The 23,962-nt window shown below is 43.5% G+C and overlaps 1 protein-coding gene across 2 annotated transcripts in view; it reads right to left on the bottom strand.

Annotated features, from left to right (window-relative positions):
• Positions 1 to 1,111: 1,111 nt before the first annotated feature.
• Positions 1,112 to 23,962, bottom strand: part of NEXMIF (neurite extension and migration factor) — a 231,997-nt gene continuing 209,146 nt past the window's right edge. For both annotated transcript variants that reach the window (XM_034780921.1, XM_034780922.1), the window contains exons 3-5: positions 15,660 to 15,784; positions 2,300 to 6,596; positions 1,112 to 1,699 (exon numbers count right to left, since the gene is read on the bottom strand). In XM_034780921.1, coding sequence (XP_034636812.1) covers positions 1,549 to 1,699; positions 2,300 to 6,596; positions 15,660 to 15,735 — 4,524 coding nt within the window. In that variant the 5' untranslated portion in view covers positions 15,736 to 15,784 and the 3' untranslated portion in view covers positions 1,112 to 1,548. The remainder of the gene's footprint in view (positions 1,700 to 2,299; positions 6,597 to 15,659; positions 15,785 to 23,962) is intronic.

The following is a 23,962-nucleotide window of genomic DNA, read 5'->3' as shown; positions in this document are numbered from 1 at the left end:
GTCCCATCTCTAATTTTCAATACTAATAAAGTGGGGAATAATTTAATATAAAAATGTATAGCCACCTCCAACTCTGCCATTAATATTACAGAAAAAAACCAGACTATATCAAAAACACTTCCATGTACTGCAAACACAAAGTCTATCCCTATCTACTTTGAAATGCCACCTCAATACTTATGAATATGTTGAGGAAGTGATCTCCTATTAGATTGCTACTAAGGCCCCTCTCTTTGTACCCATAATTTTCTATTGCATAAATATGTGACCTAACCTTACTTTCCTCTGCTCTCATTAGCTCTCAGTTAGCAGGTCTCTTGCATATCAAGGTTTCATAATAAATCAGCAGCAAAATGCACAGGCTCTCAGTTGCACAAGGAAAATAAGTGAATTTTTGTTTTGTTTTCTTCTCTTGAGGGTGAGGGCATGGTGGGGTACAAATAAGGCCTTCTGAAAATACTTTTACCATTCAATACTTATCACTGTCTTAATATAGTCCAGTTGTGTATGATCTGGCCTCGATTTGGTGAGATCACAAATATTTCCATTTTCTCTTTTATTATGTACCGAGTCAAAGAAAAAAACTGTTGCACTGAAAATTGTTTTCATTTTAAAATTTCAAACAATATTGGCATTGCAAAGTTAAACACTTAGAAAACACCAAAGCTGTGATATGAGAGCACTTCTGACAGGATCAGCATAAAAATGTTTAAGAAACTTCTCAAATAAAAGTAAATAGCAATAAATGTATGAAATGTAGTAGTTCTAATTTTATAACTATTTTAGCATTTATCCCAGATTATTATAAAATATATAAAACTGAGATACAAAGTATCAGCAATATAACTTTGCACTTTAAATGATCTTCAGCTACAGGTTTTGCTTTAAGAAAACAGACACTTGAAAAGCAGCTGTTCTGTAGTCTCTAAATGCAGACACTTGAGTCCCTGTCAAACTTACCTTGAGTGATTTTTCTGAATTCTTCCAACATTTCAACTTTCTCCTAGAATGAAACTCAAAATTTCATCATTATGGTTTTTTTGCTCATATTTCTAAAGAAAGGACATTAACATTTCTCAGCTTCAGTTTTAAAGTTCTTTTTGTGTGTGTGTGTGTGTGTGTGTGTGAGAGAGCTTTAAACCACAGGGCAAATCCATGAAATGAGGTAAGTAAATTTGGCACACTTTTAGTTATGTCCATCAAACTTTTGGTAAGTTGTATAAGTGAACAACATCATTTTCACTGTGAGTTACAGGTGCTTCCAAAGGGGGTGGTTAATACATAATCACTGGAATGTTTATAGTAAATCAAAAGGCATAGTTCCAGAAAACACTCACAACCCAATGTTGATAGAGAAGTAAAAATATGTACAATACAGTCACTTGTTCATAGTTTGGCACAATTTTTGTTGTTGTTGTGGGTAATAGTGCATAAACTACTGTACAACAGTATGACTTTTAAAAGTCTTTCACAGAGAATACCAGATTAGGTTTGCTTTCAAAGAATAAATTCCCACAATTTCAAACTCTTCATTTCAGCACTTACATTTCAACATACCACAAGGCATATTTTGAAAGAAACAAACAAAAACCAAAAAAACCAAACATCAAACGTCTTTCTAGAAAAAGGAGTCTCTTCTTCAAACACAGGTAAAACCAAAAATGTTGTTTCTGCTTTAAGAAGAATGTAGTCTGATTCCCTGCAGAAAAATCAAACATTTTATGCCATCTTAGTTAGCTTGTGTGGAGTCACCACAACAGGATCATATGCTCTAAACTCTGATACAGTAGATGAAGCTTTATGATACAGGTTATGATATAAACAGCAGAGGGGGCTAGAAAGCACTCAAAATTGCCACATGAAGCTCAATTATGAATGAGTTTTCATTTTCAAACTAAAGAGCCTTTAGTTAGATATCTTGGCTTTTGGATGCATAACCTCTTTTTTGTGTTTTGTTTTATACAAAATGTTCAAAAAAAAAGTCTTTCCTTTTCAAAATCATTAAAAAGAGCATGTAATTGTTTTTTTTCAATAAATAAGTAATTAAAAACTGAAGAAGCCAAACAGCAGAAAAGAGTAGCCTTGTTAGTTTTTTAACCCCAGCCAAGCCAGAAAACGGGTCATTCTTTTAGGTAGCTTGCAAGTAATAAGTATTTTCATGCACTTAAAAAAAATTGTAAAAGGGGAATGTCTCTTTCATGCAACTCTTGCTTTCAGGAAGGAAAAAATGAGGAACGGCAGGCTTAGCAGGTAGTAGGAAAGTTAAGGGTGCATTCCAGCCAGTTTGGTGCAGCATTACCTCAGTTTTTCAAAAGAAGCTGTCACAGATGGGTCCTTATGGTTCTGTTCACGGTCTGTTCGCTTTACTTTACAGTTCTCATCCCTCAGTGATTTAGAACTTGATTTATGACGGTACAGCTTTTTATGGGTAGGTCCATTATTGCCTAAAGTGCTCAGGTTACTATAGCTTTTATCAAAAAAGGGAGAGTGAATGTCTATATTGTACCCAGTTGAACAGTTGGGGCGACTGGGATCACAAGTTGTGGCTTTGCCATTATTTTTGCTTGAGCCCTTGTTGCTTGACTTGTGATTCTTCGCAGTTCCCGGGGAATTACCATTTCCCTTTTTCTTGGACTCTTGTGATGTCCCTGCCAAAATTTTAAGAGTTTTCAATTTCAGGCTGTTAGATTCAGGCGACCGGAATATATCTGGGACGCTGTTGTGGCCTACAGGCCCCCATAAAGGTTCGATTGAGGCCATCATAAATCTCTGAACATCTGCCATTCCAGATGCAATGTTAGATAAAATATTGGAAGGTTCCTCAAATTCCCTTTGATCATCATCAAGGAGGTTGTTAGTGTTTGCTATGCTAGTTTCGGACCAGCCTGTACTATTGTCTTTTCTTAGTGACCATTCACCAGATAGTCCATTATGCTTCCCTATCTTTACAGAGGTTGGGCTGCGGTGCTGAATGCATTCAGCTAGTGCCTTTGTTGTTGAGGCTGTATTATTTAACTGATTGACTGTCCTGCTGCCAACTGCTTGCGCCTTTTCACCATTGACTCCAGCTGCATTTTTCCCTTTCCTTGTTGACTTGGGAGTCTGCCTGGAATTCTTACTTTGTGGTTTATCAGTTCCTTTGTTAGTTTTCGGAGATTTTTTCCTAGTGTTTTTCTGGGGAGAACTTTGGTTTGTACCTACATTCTTGCTGGATGAACTTTTCCTCTTAGATTTTGACACTTTGCTATTGGTGCTAATTTGACCAGATGGCTCATTAAATGTTGACAAGCATGGACTTTTTTCAAGGAGGCTAACAGAATCTTCATCATTGAACATATGGAACTGAAACTGATGATTATTTAAAGTAAACCCATTATCTGCCTGATCTTGGGTCTGGAGAACCCCACAGTTCCACTTGACCTTATCAGTATTGCTTAGCACAGTCTGAGTGGTCTCCTGAAAACCTTTCAGATTGCCTAGCGATTTGGTATCTGACACGGTTATCTGAGGGGAAAGGTTGGGGGTGTCGGGAGGAGACATTTCCGAAAGCGATGACTGACGGAACTTATCAGGTGTGAAGTTGGAGATGTCTAAAAGGTCCGTAGACTCTTTCAAAGGCGTTATTTCATCTATGCTTTGTTGGATCACTAGCTTGGGACTGCAGTGGGCCAAGAAATCATCATTAATATCATCTTCGCCGTCCTTTTCACAAGACTTTAGACTTAAAGAACTGTAATTGCTCGAACTAACTGACAATGAGCCCACTGAATCAAAACTAATGAGTCTGCCATCATCTGTACTTAGTGTACCTCGTTGGAAATGAAAGCGCCCCTCTCCATTATTAAAATGACATGACTGATAAGAATCATCAGACTGCACTTGTTGGTTATCCGGCACATATTTTTTTTGGTATAGCAATTTGCTGCTATTCAGATTTACTTGACTGTATCCAGAGGCTGGGAGGTTGTCTGCTCCTGCTGAGCCACCAAACTCATTTGATAACGCAGAAGCCTCCCTCATGTCACTTGCAAATTCCTGATGGTTGCTGCTGGCAGCCTTGTTTGTTGGCCACATGCTATTGAAGTTGCTCTGCTCGATTTCTAAGTGGCCAGGTGACTGCTGCAGTTCAGATTCAGAAGGCGGGGACAGCACACAACTCTGGGCTGTCTGCAGAGCAGAGAACTGCTTTTCTGCCTGAACAATGCTTGGGAGGGAATGCTGCTGTTCAGGGGGATGCTGGGTGAAGTATGAGATACCAGTGTTACTTGACAAATCAGAAGCGTCTAACAATGTCTGCAGATACCCACCGGGGATCAGGGGTACATTGGTGGTGATATTAGCAGGTGGTAGAGGCTTGTCCGGAGAGCAAGTGGCTGGCAGGAAAGTAGAATTTTTAGCAACCTTATCCTCATGGCACTCAGAAATACGGGAGCTGTCTGAAGCACAAGGAATATTTTCATCCTTCAAACTAGGTGCTGTGTCCTGATTTTCCAAGGCAGGGGAGATTTCTCCCATATTTGTGGCAGCTTTGATTTTCTTGCATTTCAACCTGGCTTCACTTTTGAATTTGATTCGGCGTAGCACTTTCCTCTCTGTCCCCTTATATTCCCTGTCCTGTGATTTGTACTTCACTGAGGCAATGCCTGTGATGTCATTTAAATGTAATCCGTTTGCACAGCTGGGGGTAGCGATGGCTAATGTCTGCATCCCTTTCAGGCCTGCATCCTCTTTACTGCTGCAAGGCTGCTTCTGATCAGAGGAACAGGAGCCCGGTTTGTTCACTGATTGCTCAATGGCTTTAATTCTTTGAATCCTGTGCCTGTTTGCTAGTTTGCATTTTCGCTTTCTTGGGTGAGGGAGGAATGAGACATCCGAGCCATTAAGATAGAAATTCTGTTTGTGATAGAGAGATGATCTAAGATAATCCATCCGGCTCTGCTGCCTCTCTTGCCAGAAGCCCTTCAGTGGGGCCAGTTTTTCATACTTGCTGAGCAGTTCCTCACTTAGGGTAACAGTTGTCTCATTGGCATCGACTTTACTGAGCTTCACCAGCATATGCTTCTCCCCTTTAAATCTGTTGATGATGATGTACTTGATGATAACTGGGGGCTCCTTGCGAGAGACTTTTCGCCTTTTCTTTGGGCACCATTCATCGTCATCTTCCTCTTTGGGTCCGTCCGGGAGCCACTCTTTCTTATCCAGAATCTTCTCACTCTCAATGGAATCCACATCGTACAAATAATCATCGCTGTATCGCACTTTCCTCTTTGCCCGCAGCCCATAGTTCTGCTGAATGAAGGAATTGGAATGTTCCCTGGACAGGTACCTGCTACAGTCCTTTATATCCCGCAGCACGTCATCCGAGGACTCCGTGCAGGTGCTGTCATCGCTGAACTCCCCAGAGTCCTCTGTGGAATTAACAGAGTCCAAGAAGTGGCTCCTTTTAGAGCCTATATATTGCACCACCTCTGTACTGTTGCAAGTTTTATTTAAGGCAGCTTTCTCCTCCTCCTCCTCTCCGTCCTCCTCCTCTCCGTCCTCCTCTTCCTCCCCCCAAATGATGCCCTCTTCGGATTTAAATTGGGAAGGGTCAGCACCACCACCAGAACCCCTCTTCAGGGTGCTCTTGCTGTCCCTTTTAGTGCAGTTGCCAAACACGCTGGGAAAGAAGTTGAACTGGGCATCCTCTTGCAGGGCGTTGGTCTTCTCCCTCACGTTGTCTTGGAAAGATTCATATCTAATCTTTAAGGAGCAGACGTCACTTCCCAAGGTTGAATCATCATCATCAAACATGTAATTATCCACGTCTTCCTCAGAAAACAGGTTTACAGAGAGCTCATTTTTGGAGCAAAGGTCAAGCAGCTCAATTTTACTTTCACTAATGAAAGATTCGAAATAGCCCCACTCCTGGTTGGGATTTGTTAGCAAAGGTTCCTCACCATTGCATTTGTCTGATAGTAATCCCTCGTAATAATTTTTCTGAGTGGGGTCCTCTGAATCACTGTCAGATTTCTCTGCATCTCTTTTGTCTGCTGCCCTCGATTTATGCATAGGGAAGCTTAAAAGCTGGTCTGAAAGCAGCTGATCCCCATATCTCATGGTTTCTCCTGTGCTCATGCAGTGAATCCCTATATCAGAGACTGAACAGGTGTCATAATCCCTATTTATATCACCCACTTTCAAGCTTATTCCCGGCTCTGCATCAATGCCGTCCTTTGATTCAATAAAGCAGCCTAGACAGGTCCGGCTTGGCTGCATCAAGCAGTCACCAGTCAGAGCTGACATGCCTCCGGGCTCCATAATTGTGAATGGAGCCTTCTCACAATCGCCTGGCAGAGACCAGGAGCTCATGCCCTTTGTAACACAAGATGTAAGAGAAATAGCGTGTGCGGACGAGTCATCTGAAGTGTGCTCAGGTACATCAGTGAGTCTCAGAGGAGAAGGAGGGCTCAACAAACAGGGCTTCTTTGAAGTCAGAGGAGGCAGCACTCGGTGGCACACTTGATTTTCCTTCTGAGCTATTGTCAAGGCTGAAAATGTAACCGCAGCATCTGCAGCAGTGCAAGGCTTCTCATCACTGTCTGGGTCATGTGATTCTGGAGGAATTGAAAGAAAAAGGGAGAGTGGAAGGGAGGGAAAAAAAGAGAGTTAGTTTAAGAACCTTGGGATTCTGATCTGACTCTTTTCCCCTCCTCTTGCTATGTTTTGGGAGATGACTCTTGCAAACAAATAAATTCTTTGAAAAACAGCAGTGTTTTGCTTGCAAGACTGCAATGTTTAATTTGTGTAACTAATTGATTCTGTGATGTACAAAAAATACAAACATACTACCCCTTGTAGCCTCCTTGCACATGAACAGGGTTATATTTAAAATACATTGATACTTGTTTGTTTAAAAAAAACAATAACAACATGTTGCTAAGTGGATACTGTTATGTCAAATCTGTGTAAAATGTAGGTTGTAAAAAAAATCAAAGTTTAATAGAAATGTTCCTATTAATATTTTAAAAAATGTAATTGCAATGGAAACAGGTACTTAAATATTTTGCAGATGTTGGTTGCAAACACATCTGCAAATTGTCAGTGCTCAAGAGTTAGAAAGTTACCCTAATTTAAAACTGTCATTGTTCAAGCTGAAAGAAATGCAAAAAGTAAAACAAATGCTATAAAGCGATAAAAGTAAATTAGATTTTTAAAATTCTTTTCATTTTTGTAATCAATAAGATTCTTTTATAGTGACATAGGTAAGGAATTATTTTAAATAAGATTTTTAATCTGATAGTGTCCCTTTAAAAAAAAAATTATAAATACAGACCTTTGATATCTAGAGAGAATTTAATTTGTTGTATCCTTGAGCATGCACTGATCTCTGAGTAAGAAGAAAAAAAAAATATATACACACACACACACACACACACACACACACACTGAATGGTCTTTTCTATTAATGTGGAGACAGATTCTGATACCCTTTCTCATGTTCAGTCATCACTTACATCTTAGGTAGACCCACTGAAATCAAATGGACTACTCAAGGCATAAAGGTCTACTCAATACTAGTGAGGGTGGCAGAATCTGACCCATACTAAAGTACTAAATACAAAAAGACGTAACCGACAATGCGTATATAAAAAATTTGTGAGTCTAGTGGAAATGGTTCAAAATGCCAAGAAAAGGACAAACACTGTAAAAGGACTTATGCATATGGAAAGATTCGAGATCCATGCAATCTACTATAGTCACCTTTTTACACTGAAACTGATGAGAAACAACTAATTTAATGTATTTATGCCAATTTACATTAGCTGAGGATCTAGCCCATAATGTGTTTATGTAAACACCCAGAGTTATAAAATACAATATAAAGTAAAGAACAAATGTGTTACCGCACTGTTAATGAGGAGAAAACTAGGACACAAAAGTCAAGAAACTCAGAAGATGAAGGTTTTCAAGGCAGCACTAACTCAGGCACATCACACACTTGTGCATTTATTTAATAACTTATAGGCAAAATTCTGGGGCTGTTGGAAGGTCCACAGTGCAGGGGTCAAGATATGAATCTCCATATTCCCCTGCACTCCCTGCAGACTAGCTCTGCAGTGACTCTGGGTATGTCTACACTTAAAACACTGCAGCGGCGCAAGTGCACTTCTGTAGCACTTCAGTGTGGACACTACCTACGTGGATGGGAGGGGTTCTCCCGTCGGCACAGGTAATCCACCTTCCCGAGAGGCAGTAGCCTGGTCAACTGAAGAATTCTTCCCTCAACTTAGAGCTGGTCTACACCAGGGGCTAGGTCGATATAGCTACATCTCTCAGAGGTGTGGATTTTTCACACCCGAGAGACGTAGCTATCCCAAAGTAAATTCCTAGTGCAGACCAGGCCTCTATCTGCAGGTGCCTTGAGGAAGACGTATGGCCAGGGGATCTCCCATTCTGTGGATCTATTGATATACAAAAATCTCTAGGGAGATCAGTGGCCTGTGGCTAATATTCCTGCCAACATCCTGCAGTAATGGCCTTAGGAGCGCTGCTAAGCCAACAACTGCAGGATGGGGTTGAGGGTTCTGGACCTCAGAGCAGGTCTACATTGAAAACTTACATCGGCATAGCTATGTCTCCGACCTAGCCTCCGGTGTAGACAGCACAAAGTCAACAGAGGAATTCTTCCATCAACATAGCTACCGCTTCTTGGGGAGGTGGATTAACTACGGCGACAGGACAACCCTCCCCCTTTGCTGTTGTGAAGGTCTACACTGATGTGCTACAGTGGCACAGCTGCAGCTGTGAAACTGGTATGGGGTCAAATCAGGCTCAAAGGGCTTAAGGCAGCTCCACACGATTGGCAGTGTTAAGGGTTGAGCCACCTTTAGCTTTAAAGCCTTAAGCAGGTAAGGGCAACCTAAAGCTAAAGCGATTCGGCATGCACCCAGCCTTCCAAGTAACGCTACCTTCGGGGCCCTGTGGAAATGAAATGTTTTACACACACACAGGCACATTACACTCCACCTTTAAACATATATAGTTTTAAAGCTATTGAGCTGACTTGCCTGAAATGTGGTTCACTTTTCCTTTTTTAGAGAGGACTAAAAAACAACTGAGACATTTTGAGTTTGAGGGTGCAAAAATTTCTATTGGATTATATGGGATTATATATGCATCTTTTGGGCCAGCTCCATTAACTTCAAAACAAATGAACAAATTCAGCTCCAACTTAAAAAAAAAAATCAACTTTGAGCTGACAGCATGGGAAATTGAGGCCCAAAGGAATATGTCTGTGAAAGTTACAAGGACATGAACAAGGGGAGTTAAAATGACAACGGGAACTCAGTCTTAAAACATTCACTACCAACTATATAATCTCCTTTTTTTAGATCTACACCTGTAAAAATGAGCTTGTCTCCTGTGAGGTGCAAATCCTGAAAAATGGATTTTCCAGGGACTGTATGGTGCTAAAGATCATATTCAGTTAAAAGGTGTATTTACCCAATGGACTGTAATGGCTTCAATGAACAGAGTGGCTGAGAGCCAAGAAGAGCATTTCAGACTTACCTATGGATTTTCTGGCTTTTGTCACAGTTTTTGGTCACAATTTTAACATTATTTCAGTATTTTCTGGTAACATGTTAACTCAAAAGCTGAGTGAAAACACAGTAGCCCAAATACTCATCTACAGCCAAGGAGAGTGCAATATAGCTGTGGAGAGGGAGGGGCCTCCTTTGCACTCCCCAAGTTCTCAGCCTGTTTCATGCCAGGCCAATCCCTACCTGTAAATTAGAGCTACCTAAAGGCTACTCTAAATTATACTGGATGCCAATGTCCCCAACGGGTCAGTAAAGCAGTAAGGAGGGATTGGTAGGATATAGAGAAGCCCTGGCTACCACCATAATGAACATGCAAACATAAGAACAGCTATACTGGGTCAGACCAATGGTCCATCTAGACCAATATCCTATCTTCTGACAGTGGCCAATGCCAGAGGCTTCAAAGCAAATGAACAGAACAGGGCAATCATCGAATGATCCGTCCCGTCATCCACTCCCAGCTTCTGGCAGTCAAAGGCTAGTGATACCCAGAGCATGGAATTGCATCCCTAACCATCTGGCTAATAGCCATTGATGGATCTCTCCTCCATGAACTTATTTAATTCTTTTTTGAACTGTGTTATAGTTTTGGCCTTCAAAACATCCCCTGGCAATGAGTTCCATAGGTTGACTGTGTGTTGTGTGAAGAAGTAATTCCTTTTGTTTGTTTTAAACCTGCTGCCCTTCATTTTCATTGGGTGACCCGTAGTTCTTGTGAAGGAGTAAATATTATTCCTTATTCACTTTCTCCACGCCATCCATGATTTTATATACCTCTATCATATCCCCCCTTAATCGTCTCTTTTCCAAGCTGAAAAGTCGCACCTCAAATGGAAGCTGTTCCACACCCTTAATCATTCTTATTGCTTTTCTCTGTACCACTTCCAAGTCTAATACATCTTTTTTGAGATGGTGCAAACAGAACTACACACAGTATTCAAGGTGTGGGCATACCATGGATTTTTATAGTGGCATTATATTTTCTATCGTATTATCTATCCCTTTCCTAATGATTCCTAACATTCTGCTAGCTTTTTTGACTGCTGCTGTATATTGAGCATATGTTTTCAGAGAACTATCTACAATGACTCCAAAATCTTTTTTAAGTGGTAACAGCTAATTTAGATCCCATCATTTTGTGCGTGTAGTTGGGATTCTGTTTTCCAATGCACATTACTTTGCATTTATCAACAGAGCCCTGCAAATTCATAGATTCATAGATTCTAGGACTGGAAGGGACCTCGAGAGGTCATCGAGTCCAGTCCCCTGCCCGCATGGCAGGACCAAATACTGTCTAGACCATCCCTGATAGACATTTATTTAACCTACTCTTAAATATCTCCAGAGATGGAGATTCCACAACCTCCCTAGGCAATTTATTCCAGTGTTTAACCACCCTGACAGTTAGGAACTTTTTCCTAATGTCCAACCTAGACCTCCCTTGCTGCAGTTTAAACCCATTGCTTCTGGTTCTATCCTTAGAGGCTAAGGTGAACAAGTTTTCTCCCTCCTCCTTATGACACCCTTTTAAATACCTGAAAACTGCTATCATGTCCCCTCTCAGTCTTCTCTTTTCCAAACTAAACAAACCCAATTCTTTCAGCCTTCCTTTATAGGTCATGTTCTCAAGACCTTTAATCATTCTTGTTGCTCTTCTCTGGACCCTTTCCAATTTCTCCACATCTTTTTTAAAATGAGGTGCCCAGAACTGGACACAATACTCCAACTAAATCTGTGGATATCTGCAGACTATGTTTGTGGATCGCAGATCAGATGCGAATCCAAATGCGCAGGGCTCTGTTTATCAACACTGAATTTCATCTGCCATTTTGTTGCCCAGTCACCCAGTTTTGTGAGATCCCTTTGTAACTCTTCACAGACATCTTTGGACTTAACTATCTTGAGTAATTTTGTATCATCTGCAAATTTTGCCCCCCCATTGTTTACCCCTTTTTCCAGATCATTTATGAATATACTGAACAGCCCTGGTCCCAGTACAGATCCTTGGGGGACCCCGCTATTTACCTCTCTCAACTGAGAGACCTGACCATTTATTCCTACTCTTTATTTCCTACCTTCTGAACAGTTACTGATCCATGACAGGACCTTCCCTCCTATCCCAAGACTGCTTACATTGCTTAAGAGCCTTTGGTGAGGAATATTGTCAAAGGCTTTTTGAAAGTCCAATCACCTGGTACAGAAGCTGATTTAAGTGGTGAAAAGTTACATACAACACGTATTAGTCCTGCAATTTCATATCTGAGTTCCTTCAGAAGGGAGATGATGATGGCATAAGAACTGCCATGCTGACTCTAAGTCACAATCCCCTACACCAGGGGTGCCCAACCTGAGCCTGAGAAGGAGCCAGAATTTACCAGTGTAAATTGCCAAAGAACCACAGTAATACATCAGCAGCCCCCCCATCAGCTTCCCCAGCGCCTTCCACCCACCGGCAGCCCCACTGATCAGCGCCTCCCCCTCCCTCCCAGCACCTCCTGATCAGCTGTTTTGTGGTATGCAGGAGGCTCTGGGGAATAGGGGGGAGGAGCGAGGGCATAGCAGGCTCAGGGGAGGGGGCAGGAAGGGGTGGAGTGGGGGCAGGGCCTGGGGCAGAGCCAAGGGTTGAGCACTGAGCACCCCCCGGCACAATGGAAAGTTGGCGCCTGTAGCTCCAGCCCCGGAGTCGAAGCCTATACAAGGAGCCGCATATTCACTTCTGAAGAGCCGCATGTGGCTCTGGAGCCAAGGTTGGTCACCCCTGCCCTACACTGTAGTGATCCTCACATAGCCAGAGACACTGCTGTCAGCACATAACCTGCTTTTGGTTCAGCATCAAGTGACTGCACAGCATTGGAAGATCTGGGCCAAAACCTTTAGAAAATTCACTGCTATACTACAGTATTTAATTAAGACATTTTCCTATTTCTGTTTGTTTAACTGCATTTCATGGAAGTTGTATCAGATTCTACAAATCAAATCAGTTTCTATTGACAAGGTAACCATTGATTCTGCTTGGTAGCAGTAGATTAGGCACAGGCATAATGGCCAGGAAATCTCTTTGTAGCTCTAGCAACTGTCACCCACTATTACTTTACAGACTGTTTGCATGTATCTGATAAAGAATAAGATTGGCTGAAACTGACAGATATATTCTGAATTCTGTCATGCTAGAAATCACAAATGTGTGTTTCATTTCTCACTACTCTATCAGGTAACACCAGTGCTGTTCACCTATACATCTGGATTTACTCTGGATTTATATCTGTGGGGAAGAGAACAGAATTTGCACCTACAGGCTTTTGCTATAACACAACTACCAAATTCATTTTGGTAGGGTACAAGGATCTGAGCCTACACCACCACACAGGATTGGGCCCTCAAAGATCCAATATGATCAAATATCAACAGTCAGTAGAATTGAAAGGCATTTTAAACAGAAACATGCAATTAACCATGTATGTTTAAATACATTTTAGAGCTGCTGCAAAGAATGAAAATGCCAGTTTTTGTCGCAGTGCTAGGAACTTGAAAGCTAAATGACTTCAGCAAATGCTCAGAGGAATTTTAATTTGAATCACAGAATCATAGAACTGGAAGGGACCTCAAGAGGTCATCTCCTCCAGTCCCCTACACTCGTGGCAGGACTAATTATCTAGACCATTCCTGACAGGTGTTTATCTAACCTGCTCTTAAAAATCTCCAATGATGGAGATTCTACGCCAGAGGCGGGCAAACTTTTTGGCCTGAGGGCCACATTGGGTTTCTGAAATTGTATGGAGGGTCGGTTAGGGGAGGCTGTGCCTCCCCAAACAGTCAGGCATGGCCCAGCCTCCGCCCCCTGTACAACCCCCCCTGCTTCTCACCCCCTGATGGCCCCCCTATTCCCTGTCCCCTGACAGCCCCCCCCCCGGGACCCTTGCCCCATCCACCCCTCCCTGTCCCCTGACTGCCCCCTGCCGCCCCATCCAACCCTTCCTCTCATTCCTAACTGCCCCCTGGGCACCCCTGCCCCATCCAGCCACCCCTTTTCCCTGACCGCCCCTGGCACCCCTACCCCTGACTGCCCCCTGCCGCCCCATCCAACCCTCCTCTCCTTCCTGACCGCCCCCCCAGAACCCCTGCCCTATTCAACCCCCGTTCCCTGCCCTCTGACTGCCCCAACCCCTATCCACACCCCTGATCACCACGCCTAACTCCCCTGCCCTCTATCCAACTCTCCTGCTCCCTGACCCCTTACCACGCTGCCTGGAGCACCAGTGGCTGGCGGTGCTACAGCCGCACCGCCCAGAGCACAAGGACAGTCAGCCATGCTGCCCGGCTGGAGCCAGCCACGCCACCGCGCAGCACAGAGCACTGGGTCAGGCTGTGGCTCTGTTACTGCGCTGCCCGGCCCGGCAAGAGCTCGCAGCCCCACCACCCAGAGTATTGCGCCGGCGGCACAGTGAGCTGAGGCTGCGGGGGAGGGGTCAGGGGCGAGCCTCCCGGGGCAGGAGCTCAGAGGCTGGGCAGGAGGGTCCCATGGGCCGGATGTGGCCCGCAGGCCGTAGTATGCCCACCTCTGGTCTACAACCTCCCTAGGCAATTTATTCCAGTGCTTCACCACCCTGACAGTTGGGAAGTTTTTCCTAATGTCCAACCTAAACTGCCCTTGCTGCAATTTAAGCCCATTGCTTCTTGTCCTATCCTCAGAGGTTAAGAAAAACAATTTTTCTTCCTTCTCCTTATAACAATCTTTTACATACTTTAAAACTGTTATGTCCCCTCTCAGTCTTCTCTTTTCCAGACTAAACAAACCCAGTTTTTTCACTCTTGCCTCATAGGTCATGTTTTCTAGACCTTTAATCATTTTTGTTGCTCTTCTCTGGACTCTCTCCAATTTGTCCACATCCTTCCTGAAATGTAGCGCCCAGAACTGGACACAATACTCCAGTTGAGGCCTAATCAGCATAGAATAAAGCAGAAGAATTACTTCTCGTGTCTTGCTTACAACACTCCCGCTAATACAGCCCAGAATGATGTTCACTGTTTTTGCAAGTGTTACACTGTTGACTTATATTTAGCTTGTGATTCACTGATCCCCAGATTCCTTTCCGCAGTGCTCCTTCCTAGGCAGTCATTTCCCATTTTGTATGTGTGCAACTGATTGTTCCTTCCTAAATGGAGTACTTTGCATTTGTCTTTATTGAATTTCATCCTATTTACTTCAGACCATTTCTCCAGATCATTTTGAATGTTAATCCTATCCTCCAAAGCACTTGCAACCCCTCCCAGTTTGGTATCATCTGCAAACTTTATAAGTGTACTCTCTATATCATTATCTAAATCATTGATGAAGATCTTGAACAGAACCGGACCCAGAACCGATCCATGCAGGACCCCACTAGTTATGCCCTTCCAGCCTGACTGAACCCCTGATAATTACTCTCTGGGATCGGTTTTCCAACCAATTATGCACCCACCTTATAGAAGCTCCATCAGGTTTGCAGGCAAGCATAGCACTGAAGAAGACTTTTAATTAGTTATTGCTTTTGAAAGCAACTATGGAGCAGTTGAAAATGACCAAAGACAAACCTAGATACAGGAAATTTTGGGCATGTTCCTGAAAGATGCAAATCATTTTCCACTGATTTCAATGGGAACTGAAATTACTCAGCAGGTCTCAGGATCATGACTTTACCAGTAGCATGTGTTTATGCACAGAAGAGGTGCCTAGAATTCTAATGTGACCTTGGGACAGCAAGTTGGAGGGGTCATGCTGCCAAAATGGTCACAACAGCATGTGCAGTACCAAAAAACAAACTCCAAAAAAAAAAAAAAAAAAAAAATCACAATTCAGATCTATGTGTGTGTGGGCATGCACATATGTGTGGGGGGAAAAGCAGCAGTTGTTGCTTAGGGTTTAAAAACTGAAGATTCATAGCTACAGCAACATATTTGCACAAAATATCCATCTGCCCCACTGCTCTACATTTTGAAGATGTCTGCAAAACTCAGAAATTAAATACATGAACTAGGAAAATAGGTTGGCTTGATGTTATCACTGCTGCTTCATGTGCTGTAATTAGATTTCCTTACCATTTTCTTTCACCCCATTAATCAGGATAGTTTCATGGTCTTCTGAGGCACAATCCTTATCTTGTTGGTCATCCATCAATTTAACCTCTTATTGTTCATTCCATGCCCCGCTGCATCTGGCCAACCTGAACATTTCCAAAAACATAATTACAGTCATTAAAATTCCTGAAATAAGCTCACAGAACTGTGAATAAAAGAAAAAAGCATTACACACACCTACTAACCCGGTTTAGGAGGACAAACACTATTTATTATAACAAAGTAGCTATCATATTTTCACTCTTCTACTCCAAAAGCTCCCCTAGTCCAATGTATTTCAATGGAGTTAAAAAGAGATGTCTCCATTTTCTTCCCAAAAGAATAACAAGCATCAGTAACACCATGTCTTTGCATTTGTTGAGGAATTTCTCACTACAATCAAGAATTTTACTTCAGTGCAAATCCAAATTTCAGTGGCTCCCAGGAGAGGATGACTTGGTTAAAATGAGACTCCCAGCTTATGTTCCCCGACACCATTCCCAGCACCTGTGCTGTGGCTGCCAAAATGTTTCATTCAGTGGGCCAGGGAGCCCAGTAAAAGATCTATTGACATATTTTAATCAAAGAGGCTCCCCATATTTTTAGTAAAATTTCCCAGTCATAAACTATGCGTCATTTGGAGTATTTGCATGCAACTTTAGGAAGATTAACTTTTAAGTATGACAGATGCTCTACATTTTTCAGTTACAGGCTGCTTAATAATGTCGCCTGCCTGTTAAACATGCGTTCAGGAGATACACAGTCTAAAGTAGTAAGTGGGCCAGCTTGACTTCTTTGGAATGGGCCGCTTGCTGTGTGAGGAATCTTTGGTGGGAGGAGTACTGCAGTTTGGTAAGGAGCTTAAACACATCATGCACTGACATTAAACAAATCCATTCTGTCCATCTCTTGTGGTTTTCTGGGTGGAAGAAATGTGCAATGATCATTCATTTCAAATAACCACAGATTAGGGTTGCCAACTTTCTAATTGCACAAAACCGAACACCCCTGCCCCACCCCTTTCCTGAGTCCACACCCTTTCCTGAGGTTCCACCTCCTGCCCCACCCCTTCCCTGAAGCCCCGCCACCACTCACTACATTCCCCCTCCCTCAGTGGCTTGCTCTCCCCCATCCTCACTTTCACTGGGCTGGGGCAGGGGTTTGGGGTGCAGGAGGGGGCTCTGGGTTTGGGGCAGGGGCTCAGGGATGGGGCAGGGGGTTGGGGTGCGGACTTACCTCGGGTGGCTCCCAATCAGCGGCGCAGCAAGGCTAAGGCAGGCTCCCTGCCTGTCCTGGCTCTGCACAGTGATCCGGAAGCAGCCAGCAGGTCCGGCTCCTAGGTGGAGGTGCGCAAGTGGCTCTGCCCGCGGCTCTCACTCGCAGGCACCACTCCCACAGCTCCCATTAGCCATGGTTCCCAGCCAGTGGGAGTGCCGAGCTGGTGCTCGGGGTGGGGGCAGCGTGCAGAGCCCCGTGACCCCCCTGCCTAGGAGCCAGACCTGCTGGCCGCTTCCGGGGCGCAGCTCGGTGCCAGGACAGGTAGGGACTAGCCTTCCTTAGGCCCACAGCACCACCGACTGGACTTTTAACTAGACTGGAGCTGCCAGGATCCCTTTTCAACTGGGCGTTGCAGTCCAAAACCTGACACCAGGCAACCTACCACAGGTGAGTATAGTTGGATGACTGCACATTCAGCTATCCACACCTCACATATTTGAACTGCTTGCTTGCTCATTTCAAAGCACCACGAATATGTATGTGCGCGTGGATGATCTCACATTCTGATCAGGTATTTGGAATGCTGCACACTGTAACAAATACCCCTATTTATTTGAATCTGCCATCATCTCTGGTGTGTAGTGGTGATTCTCTAACTTGCACAGAGGCCAGTCAGCACAGGATGGAGAAGCTGAAGCCAGCTCCCTGACAGCTAACCTCCACCCCTATCTAAGTACATTTGTCATTCACACTGCACACCACATTTCTCCAGAAAGAAAACACCGATCCAGACACAGAACACTGGCAAGCTTGGACAGCATGATTCCAGGCCTTTTTTAAAAAGGCCCCACTACCCCCACTGGGATTTAATTTAGGTGAATACATGAACGACCATAAGAATGTTTTCTTAAAACATTCTCACACCAAAACTGGGAACGTTTCCCCACACATTTGTTTCCTGCAGTTTTATTCTATATCTTCCCATTGGCCCTACTAATGAGCTGTATGTAAGCTGCAGGCCATTGAATTGAGGAGTAAGATAACAGTGCAACATCTGAAACTGATTCTCCTATTTAAACTTTCCATCAGTTGTTCTCCAAATCAGATCATCAAAAAAATTCAAAATATGCTTTTTTTCTGTTTTGTAAACCAAGGGGATGCTCAACAAGGCTTATGCAGACTGGTATTCCTGAAGTAGAGGTAGCTCTCTCCAAAGACAGAATGTGGACAGACATGAAAGCAATATTCCTGAGGTCAAGTTCTGTTGGACAGGCTCAGTGTTACTGTCTCACAAAGAAGGTTCTCTAAATAGTATTAATCTCTCACAGCCTCTCTCTGTCCTATAGGCAATAATGATATTGCAATGTATATAGAATCTTATTGTGTAGAAAAAAATCCTTTGATCAGTTTCCTTCAAGGAAGCACTTGTTCCTTTTCCTATAAACTTAACAGAAAGCCTGGCTAAAAACTACATTTACTTATTTTGCAGGAGCTGAAATCAAACCTAGGGCAGAGGAAGGAACATCCCCAAATTATAAGTTTAAAATATCTGGACTGCTTTCTACATTTGTCACCTACCAGGTAATCTGAAGGCCTAAAGTGCTAGCTGTGTTATCAGTTACTATACATGTGGAGCCTGATTCTGCTCCCACTAGTATTAGTTTTACACTGATAAACTCCATTGACTTCAACTGAAATGCTACTGAGTTACGTGTGTGAGAGAGCAGAATTTGTCCACTTGCTTAATCCCTCGTGAACGTGTCACAGTGTATTTTGCTTCTCCTCAATGAGGAGGACTCAATGAGGCACTTGCGTGTCCTTGACAGATATACACATGGAGAGGACCTTCTCGGACTGGGAGGGTCAGCCACTTCTTTGCTCCAAGGCTCCAGTGTCCCAGTAGGGGAAATGGGCAGGCTAGTGGCAGGAGCAGGCATGCCAGGGTGAGGCAAAGGAAGCACCTCTTTCCCAGCCAGCTCTTGGTCCCACAGTGATTCACCAGAAACATATCAGATCACCTGGGATTGTGTGATCTTGTCTGTGGAAACCCCAGTTCTGCTCGGAGTCCTTGGCTGATGATTGGGCAGGAGGCTGCCCAGTGCTAGAGCTGGTTCAGGGGCAAAGGGCCTCTGCACAGATGGCCCTGATCTCTTGTAGATCTTTGGGGATTCTCCAGGTTCACTGCAGGGCCCTGTGGCCTGTTCCACAAAGGGCAAAACCTGCTCCCTCAAATGACTGACTGGGAACAAATAATGCAATGGGATATTTGGAGAGATTTCCCCCTCCTCTTGCCGAGGCCCCTCCAGCAGGTTTTACAATGGGAGGAGGGGTGATCTGGCTCACAGTATTTTCAGGCACAGCAGTGCTGGTCTCGGGGATGTCTTGCAAGTGCGTACTGTGGATGAAGATAAAGAAAACCAATAGCCATGTCATCTAGCGTCTGGCTGCTGATATATATGTCCACAGCTCGATGCGGATCTCCTGACTCAACCTTCCCACATGCCAGCATTATCTTCTGAGGCCAAATACATCTCCAAGCATGGAAAAATCCATCCTGGAAAATAAATATTCTACTGTGGGTATGAACTGCCTGGAAAATGGAAACTGATCTATAGCTATCAAGTCAGCTTTATAAATAGAGATAAGATACACATACCTATATACACACACAGGCCAATATTAGGTAGGTAGATGATGGGGTGGTGATAGCTCCATAGTTAAGGCTGCAACAGGGTTTTAGTTTAAAGCTGAATATACGGAGGGTCAGTAGCCCTCAGATGAGACCCAGCAAAGCAATTCCAATATTCAAATGCCTATTGAAGTGTCCATTGCTTGTGTTTGTTGTGGATAGGGAATTGAGGGAAATCTTTTTTACGGAGAGGAGGAGAAAAAAACACCACCATGGGAGATCCGATTTTCTGCAACAGAGCTGTAAATAAGTGCAAGTGTTGGAGTGAGGTTTGTATGTGCAGTTAGGTCTTAGAGAAAAGCTCCAGAGAAATTAATTACGTGTCAAAGCCTCTGACGCCTCTGACAGGACTTAGAAGAATTAGGATACTTTTGAATGAAAACATATACTTTAAAAAACACACCAAGTAAATGTCTCCAAGATATTTATGCACTGTAAAGTAACAGAGCAAGAGAGCCCAGGTTTCCCCACAGTAAAAACAGACACAGCACACTCTGCGTTCTCATTAATAACAAAGTCTTCCCTCTTCTTGGAGGGCTGTATTCATTAGGCCTTTCACAGAATAAAAAAACATGAATTGCAAAGCCCTTTCTAGCTAGGGCTCTAGGGCAGGTGCTTCTTCCGCAGGCATCAAACTGTAGCAAGTGAAAAAAGAAACAAAGCAGTCCAAAATACAGATACATTTCCTTCCCAGCTATGAGGGCTGGAGTCCTTCTCGTAGACTTTCTGACCTCCCATTTCCCTTCCTAAGCAAAATCAGCGTATTGTATACCTCCTGCTAGGTTAGCTGAAACGTAGCAAGGGCCACCTGCCAAGCAAATCCAACTTCAAACCCCTTTGCTGGATCTGGAGATGTTCCTGTGGAAGATACAAGATACTGAATTCTCTTCAGAGAGCATCTTAGGGCAATCAGCTACCAACCCTGCACTCCGAAGTACCCTTGTACTCAAAGAACCAGTATACCCAGTCCCAGACACAGAAACTGAAGGACCTTATTTTCCTTCTAATTTCTAAGGCTGTCATAATCATCCTTCAACTAGTTCAAGTATTCTACTTGATCCTTGATATTTATAATAAATTGATATCTTGTGTGTGACTATATTTAATATTTTCATTTGCCAGTAGACAGGGGATCTCAGTCTGTCATTTGTTCTATTCCAGGGTACCTTAAAATGCCTAGTATAAAAGAATCCACTCCTAATAGAGGTGGAAGAAATAAAAATGGATGCCCTGGAACTGGAAGTACTACTTCTGCTTGCTTTATTTTACCAATGGTGTTGGCTTTATTTATAATAGAGGTGCCCACATTTTCCCCAGCAACTTGCCAGGAACCAGAGGACCCAATAAAATCGAACAGATTGCACCCATCCTCATCTTTAATAAGATGATCCAGACTGCAGAAAATACAGGTTGCAACATCCAATTTAGCCAGCCATTCAGATCAGGATGAACATAGTGTACTAGGAACAGTAATCTCTGTAGCCAGTATATCTGTGTTAAAGCTTCGTCCAGCCATAGGCTGCATGGTAGAGCACCATAAGCCACCTTTTGGCTACCTGATGCACAACTTTGAGTTGCAGTGATTCTGGAGCATGAAGACAACCTTATAAAGCAGGAGAGCTGTTTGTGTGTAAAGTTGCTATAATTGTGATTCATGATTTGATATAATTTTCGTTACATGATCATGTAGTGTTTCTCAAATAATACAATATCCTACTTGTTCCCTATAATCTTAGGCACACAGGGAGCATCTTGCAGCAGTGTGCATGCCAGACAAACAGAATCCACAAGAATCTTGTATAGGAAATGCATACACTATTCATCAGATTATGCATACTTTCAACACAGAGAAATAGTTTCAATTTAGACGACGTAGTTGGGCCAACAGAATTTACAGGTAAGGTAGCTTCACAGTCTTATCCCCTGAACTAAATCTGAAGAAGGCTATGCAGCTGACTGAAAATTCCTTTGCAATCAGGTATGTAAGGTAAATTCATGGATGCTAACAAAATGATTAAAATCCATACCTTAGAGCAGGGGTGGCCAACCTGAGTCTGAGAAGGAACCAGAATTTACCAATGTGCATTGCCAAAGAGCCACAGTAACACGTCAGCAGCCCCCCGTCAGTTCCCCCTGCCCCCAGTGTCTCCCACCCGCCAGCAGCACCGCTGATCAGCACCTCCATCCCTGCGCCTCCCGCCCGCCGCGATCAGCTGTTTTGTGGTGTGCAGGAGGCTCGGGGGCGGGGGGAGGAGGAGCAAGGGCACAGCAGACTCAGGGGAAGGGAAGGGGGCTTTGGGGGAAGGAGTGGAGTGGAGCGGGGCCAGGGCCTGGGGCAGAGCCAGGGGTTGTGCAGTGAGCACCCTGTAGCACATTGGAAAGTTGACACCTGTAGCTCCAGCACCGGAGTTGGATCCTATGCAAGGAGCCGCATATTAACCTCTGAAGAGCCACATGTGGCCACCCCTGCCTTAGAGAGAAGAGAATTTATCATATCTTATAAAAACTAAGTCAATAAAGATCAGATGCCCCACACATTTTTATGTAATGATGCAGAAAAATGTTGCTTTATTTGAGGAAATAGTATGCTTTTAAAGTCTGTTTTTTAAGGCAAAATACTGGGTTAGGGCAGATTGTAGCCTGTAAGATATCAGTCCAGCTCGCCATCTGTATCCAGGTAACAATGTGGAATGCAAATATTTAAGGGGGAGGGAGGAGAGAATCTGGACAGCTGCCCCAACTGCCTGGGAAGCAATGTTTAGTTAAGTCTTGGATATCACTGAAAGAAGATGTGGAGATGTCACCCTGTGGCTGAAACATTTTTCTGCATGTTAAATATTCACCCCTGGGTCTCAAATGTGGAATCCTAATGCTCTGGTACTGCTCTAGCTTTAGACAATGTGAGATTCCTTTCTGTGACTCTGAGTGCCTCCTCATCAGCCTTCTTTTATTCATAATCATAGGAATATTGGTCATATCCACTGCTGAATCCCCAAATGATAATACTACGATCTGAGAATCTCAAAAAGTGTCCCCTGCATTAATGAACTGAGCCATAAAACAACCTTGTGGAACCAGAAAACAGTATTATCCCCATTTTACAGATGGGGAAACTGAGGCACAAAACAGTGACATGACTTGCCCAAGAAAACGCAGCAGATCTGGGAGTAGGACCCAGAAGACCACTAGATCACACTGATTTCCAGACCACCTTTTCTAGTCTCACCGAATGGCTAATTTCCAGTATCACTATGTATTCTACAGTGTGTGTGAAAGTATATACATTTATATGTCCATCCTAACCATCTGCATCCCAGCCAGTCAAAAAACATCATCTCTTCACAGCAAGAGAACTAGTGACATCATGGCTATGTTTTCTGTGGGCAGTGCCCTTTTCTGGGGTCTAGACTCCTTCGATTTAGGTAACAAAAGAGATGTCTGATGCACTAAACTCATTATCTTTCATGAGCCACAGATACACAGTTTACTGCTAAGCTCTGAGCCTGAGAGAGCTATTAGTGGTCTAAAATGCATGCCTGGCTAGCACAGCACCTTCCTTTTTGTGTTGGTGGTGAGTAGGTGGTTCCTTAATGATCTGGCAAACATCCTTAGCATAGTCCCCTTGTAATTGTATCATCAGTACCTTGCGTGGATTCACACACACAGCTCGTTCACACTGACACTTTGCTGGTCCTATAACCATTTTCTTCCCCACTGACGGTCATTCAGCATCAATTATTTTTTTGTTTGATTAAACTTTTTCAAACGAAGAGGAAGTCAGTAAATTTCACCACTCTCCCTATATAAAGCAACAAGCGGGGGGTAGGGTGGGAGGGAGATCATAAACAAAGGCATTTATCAGCTTTTGCTGGAGGTGTTCGTCTTTGCATATTGAGTAGCAGTGCTGTAATTGTTTCATTAGAAGGACTCCGGTTCGGCCTGCAGCACTAACAGTGTTTAGAGTACAGAGGAAAAAATACTACAGGCAACACCACAGCAAAGATCAATTGATAACTGCGCCATGCCCGACATTAGTTAATACATCGCAGCTTTATTCACTTAAGGCAGCCAAGGAATCATCCCTCAGTAAAAATAAAAATCTGGATCCATGCACACAGTATTGGTGCAGAGCAAGAAATGATGGAATAGAAAGATGAAGGATGTACTGTATATGCCTTACATCGCCACTGCTACACTTGCAAGTCATTTCCCACTTCTAAGGCCTGGTCCACACTAACCCCCCACTTCGGACTAAGGTACGCAAATTCAGCTACGTTAATAACATAGGTGAATTCGAAGTACCTTAGTCCGAACTTACCGCGGGTCCAGACACTGCAGGCAGACTCCCCCGTCGATGCCGCGTACTCCTCTCGCTGAG

Source organism: Trachemys scripta, chromosome 9, assembly GCF_013100865.1.
Source record: "Trachemys scripta elegans isolate TJP31775 chromosome 9, CAS_Tse_1.0, whole genome shotgun sequence".
Lineage (NCBI taxonomy): Eukaryota > Metazoa > Chordata > Testudines > Emydidae > Trachemys > Trachemys scripta.
This window is presented reverse-complemented; position numbering and strand designations above follow the sequence as displayed.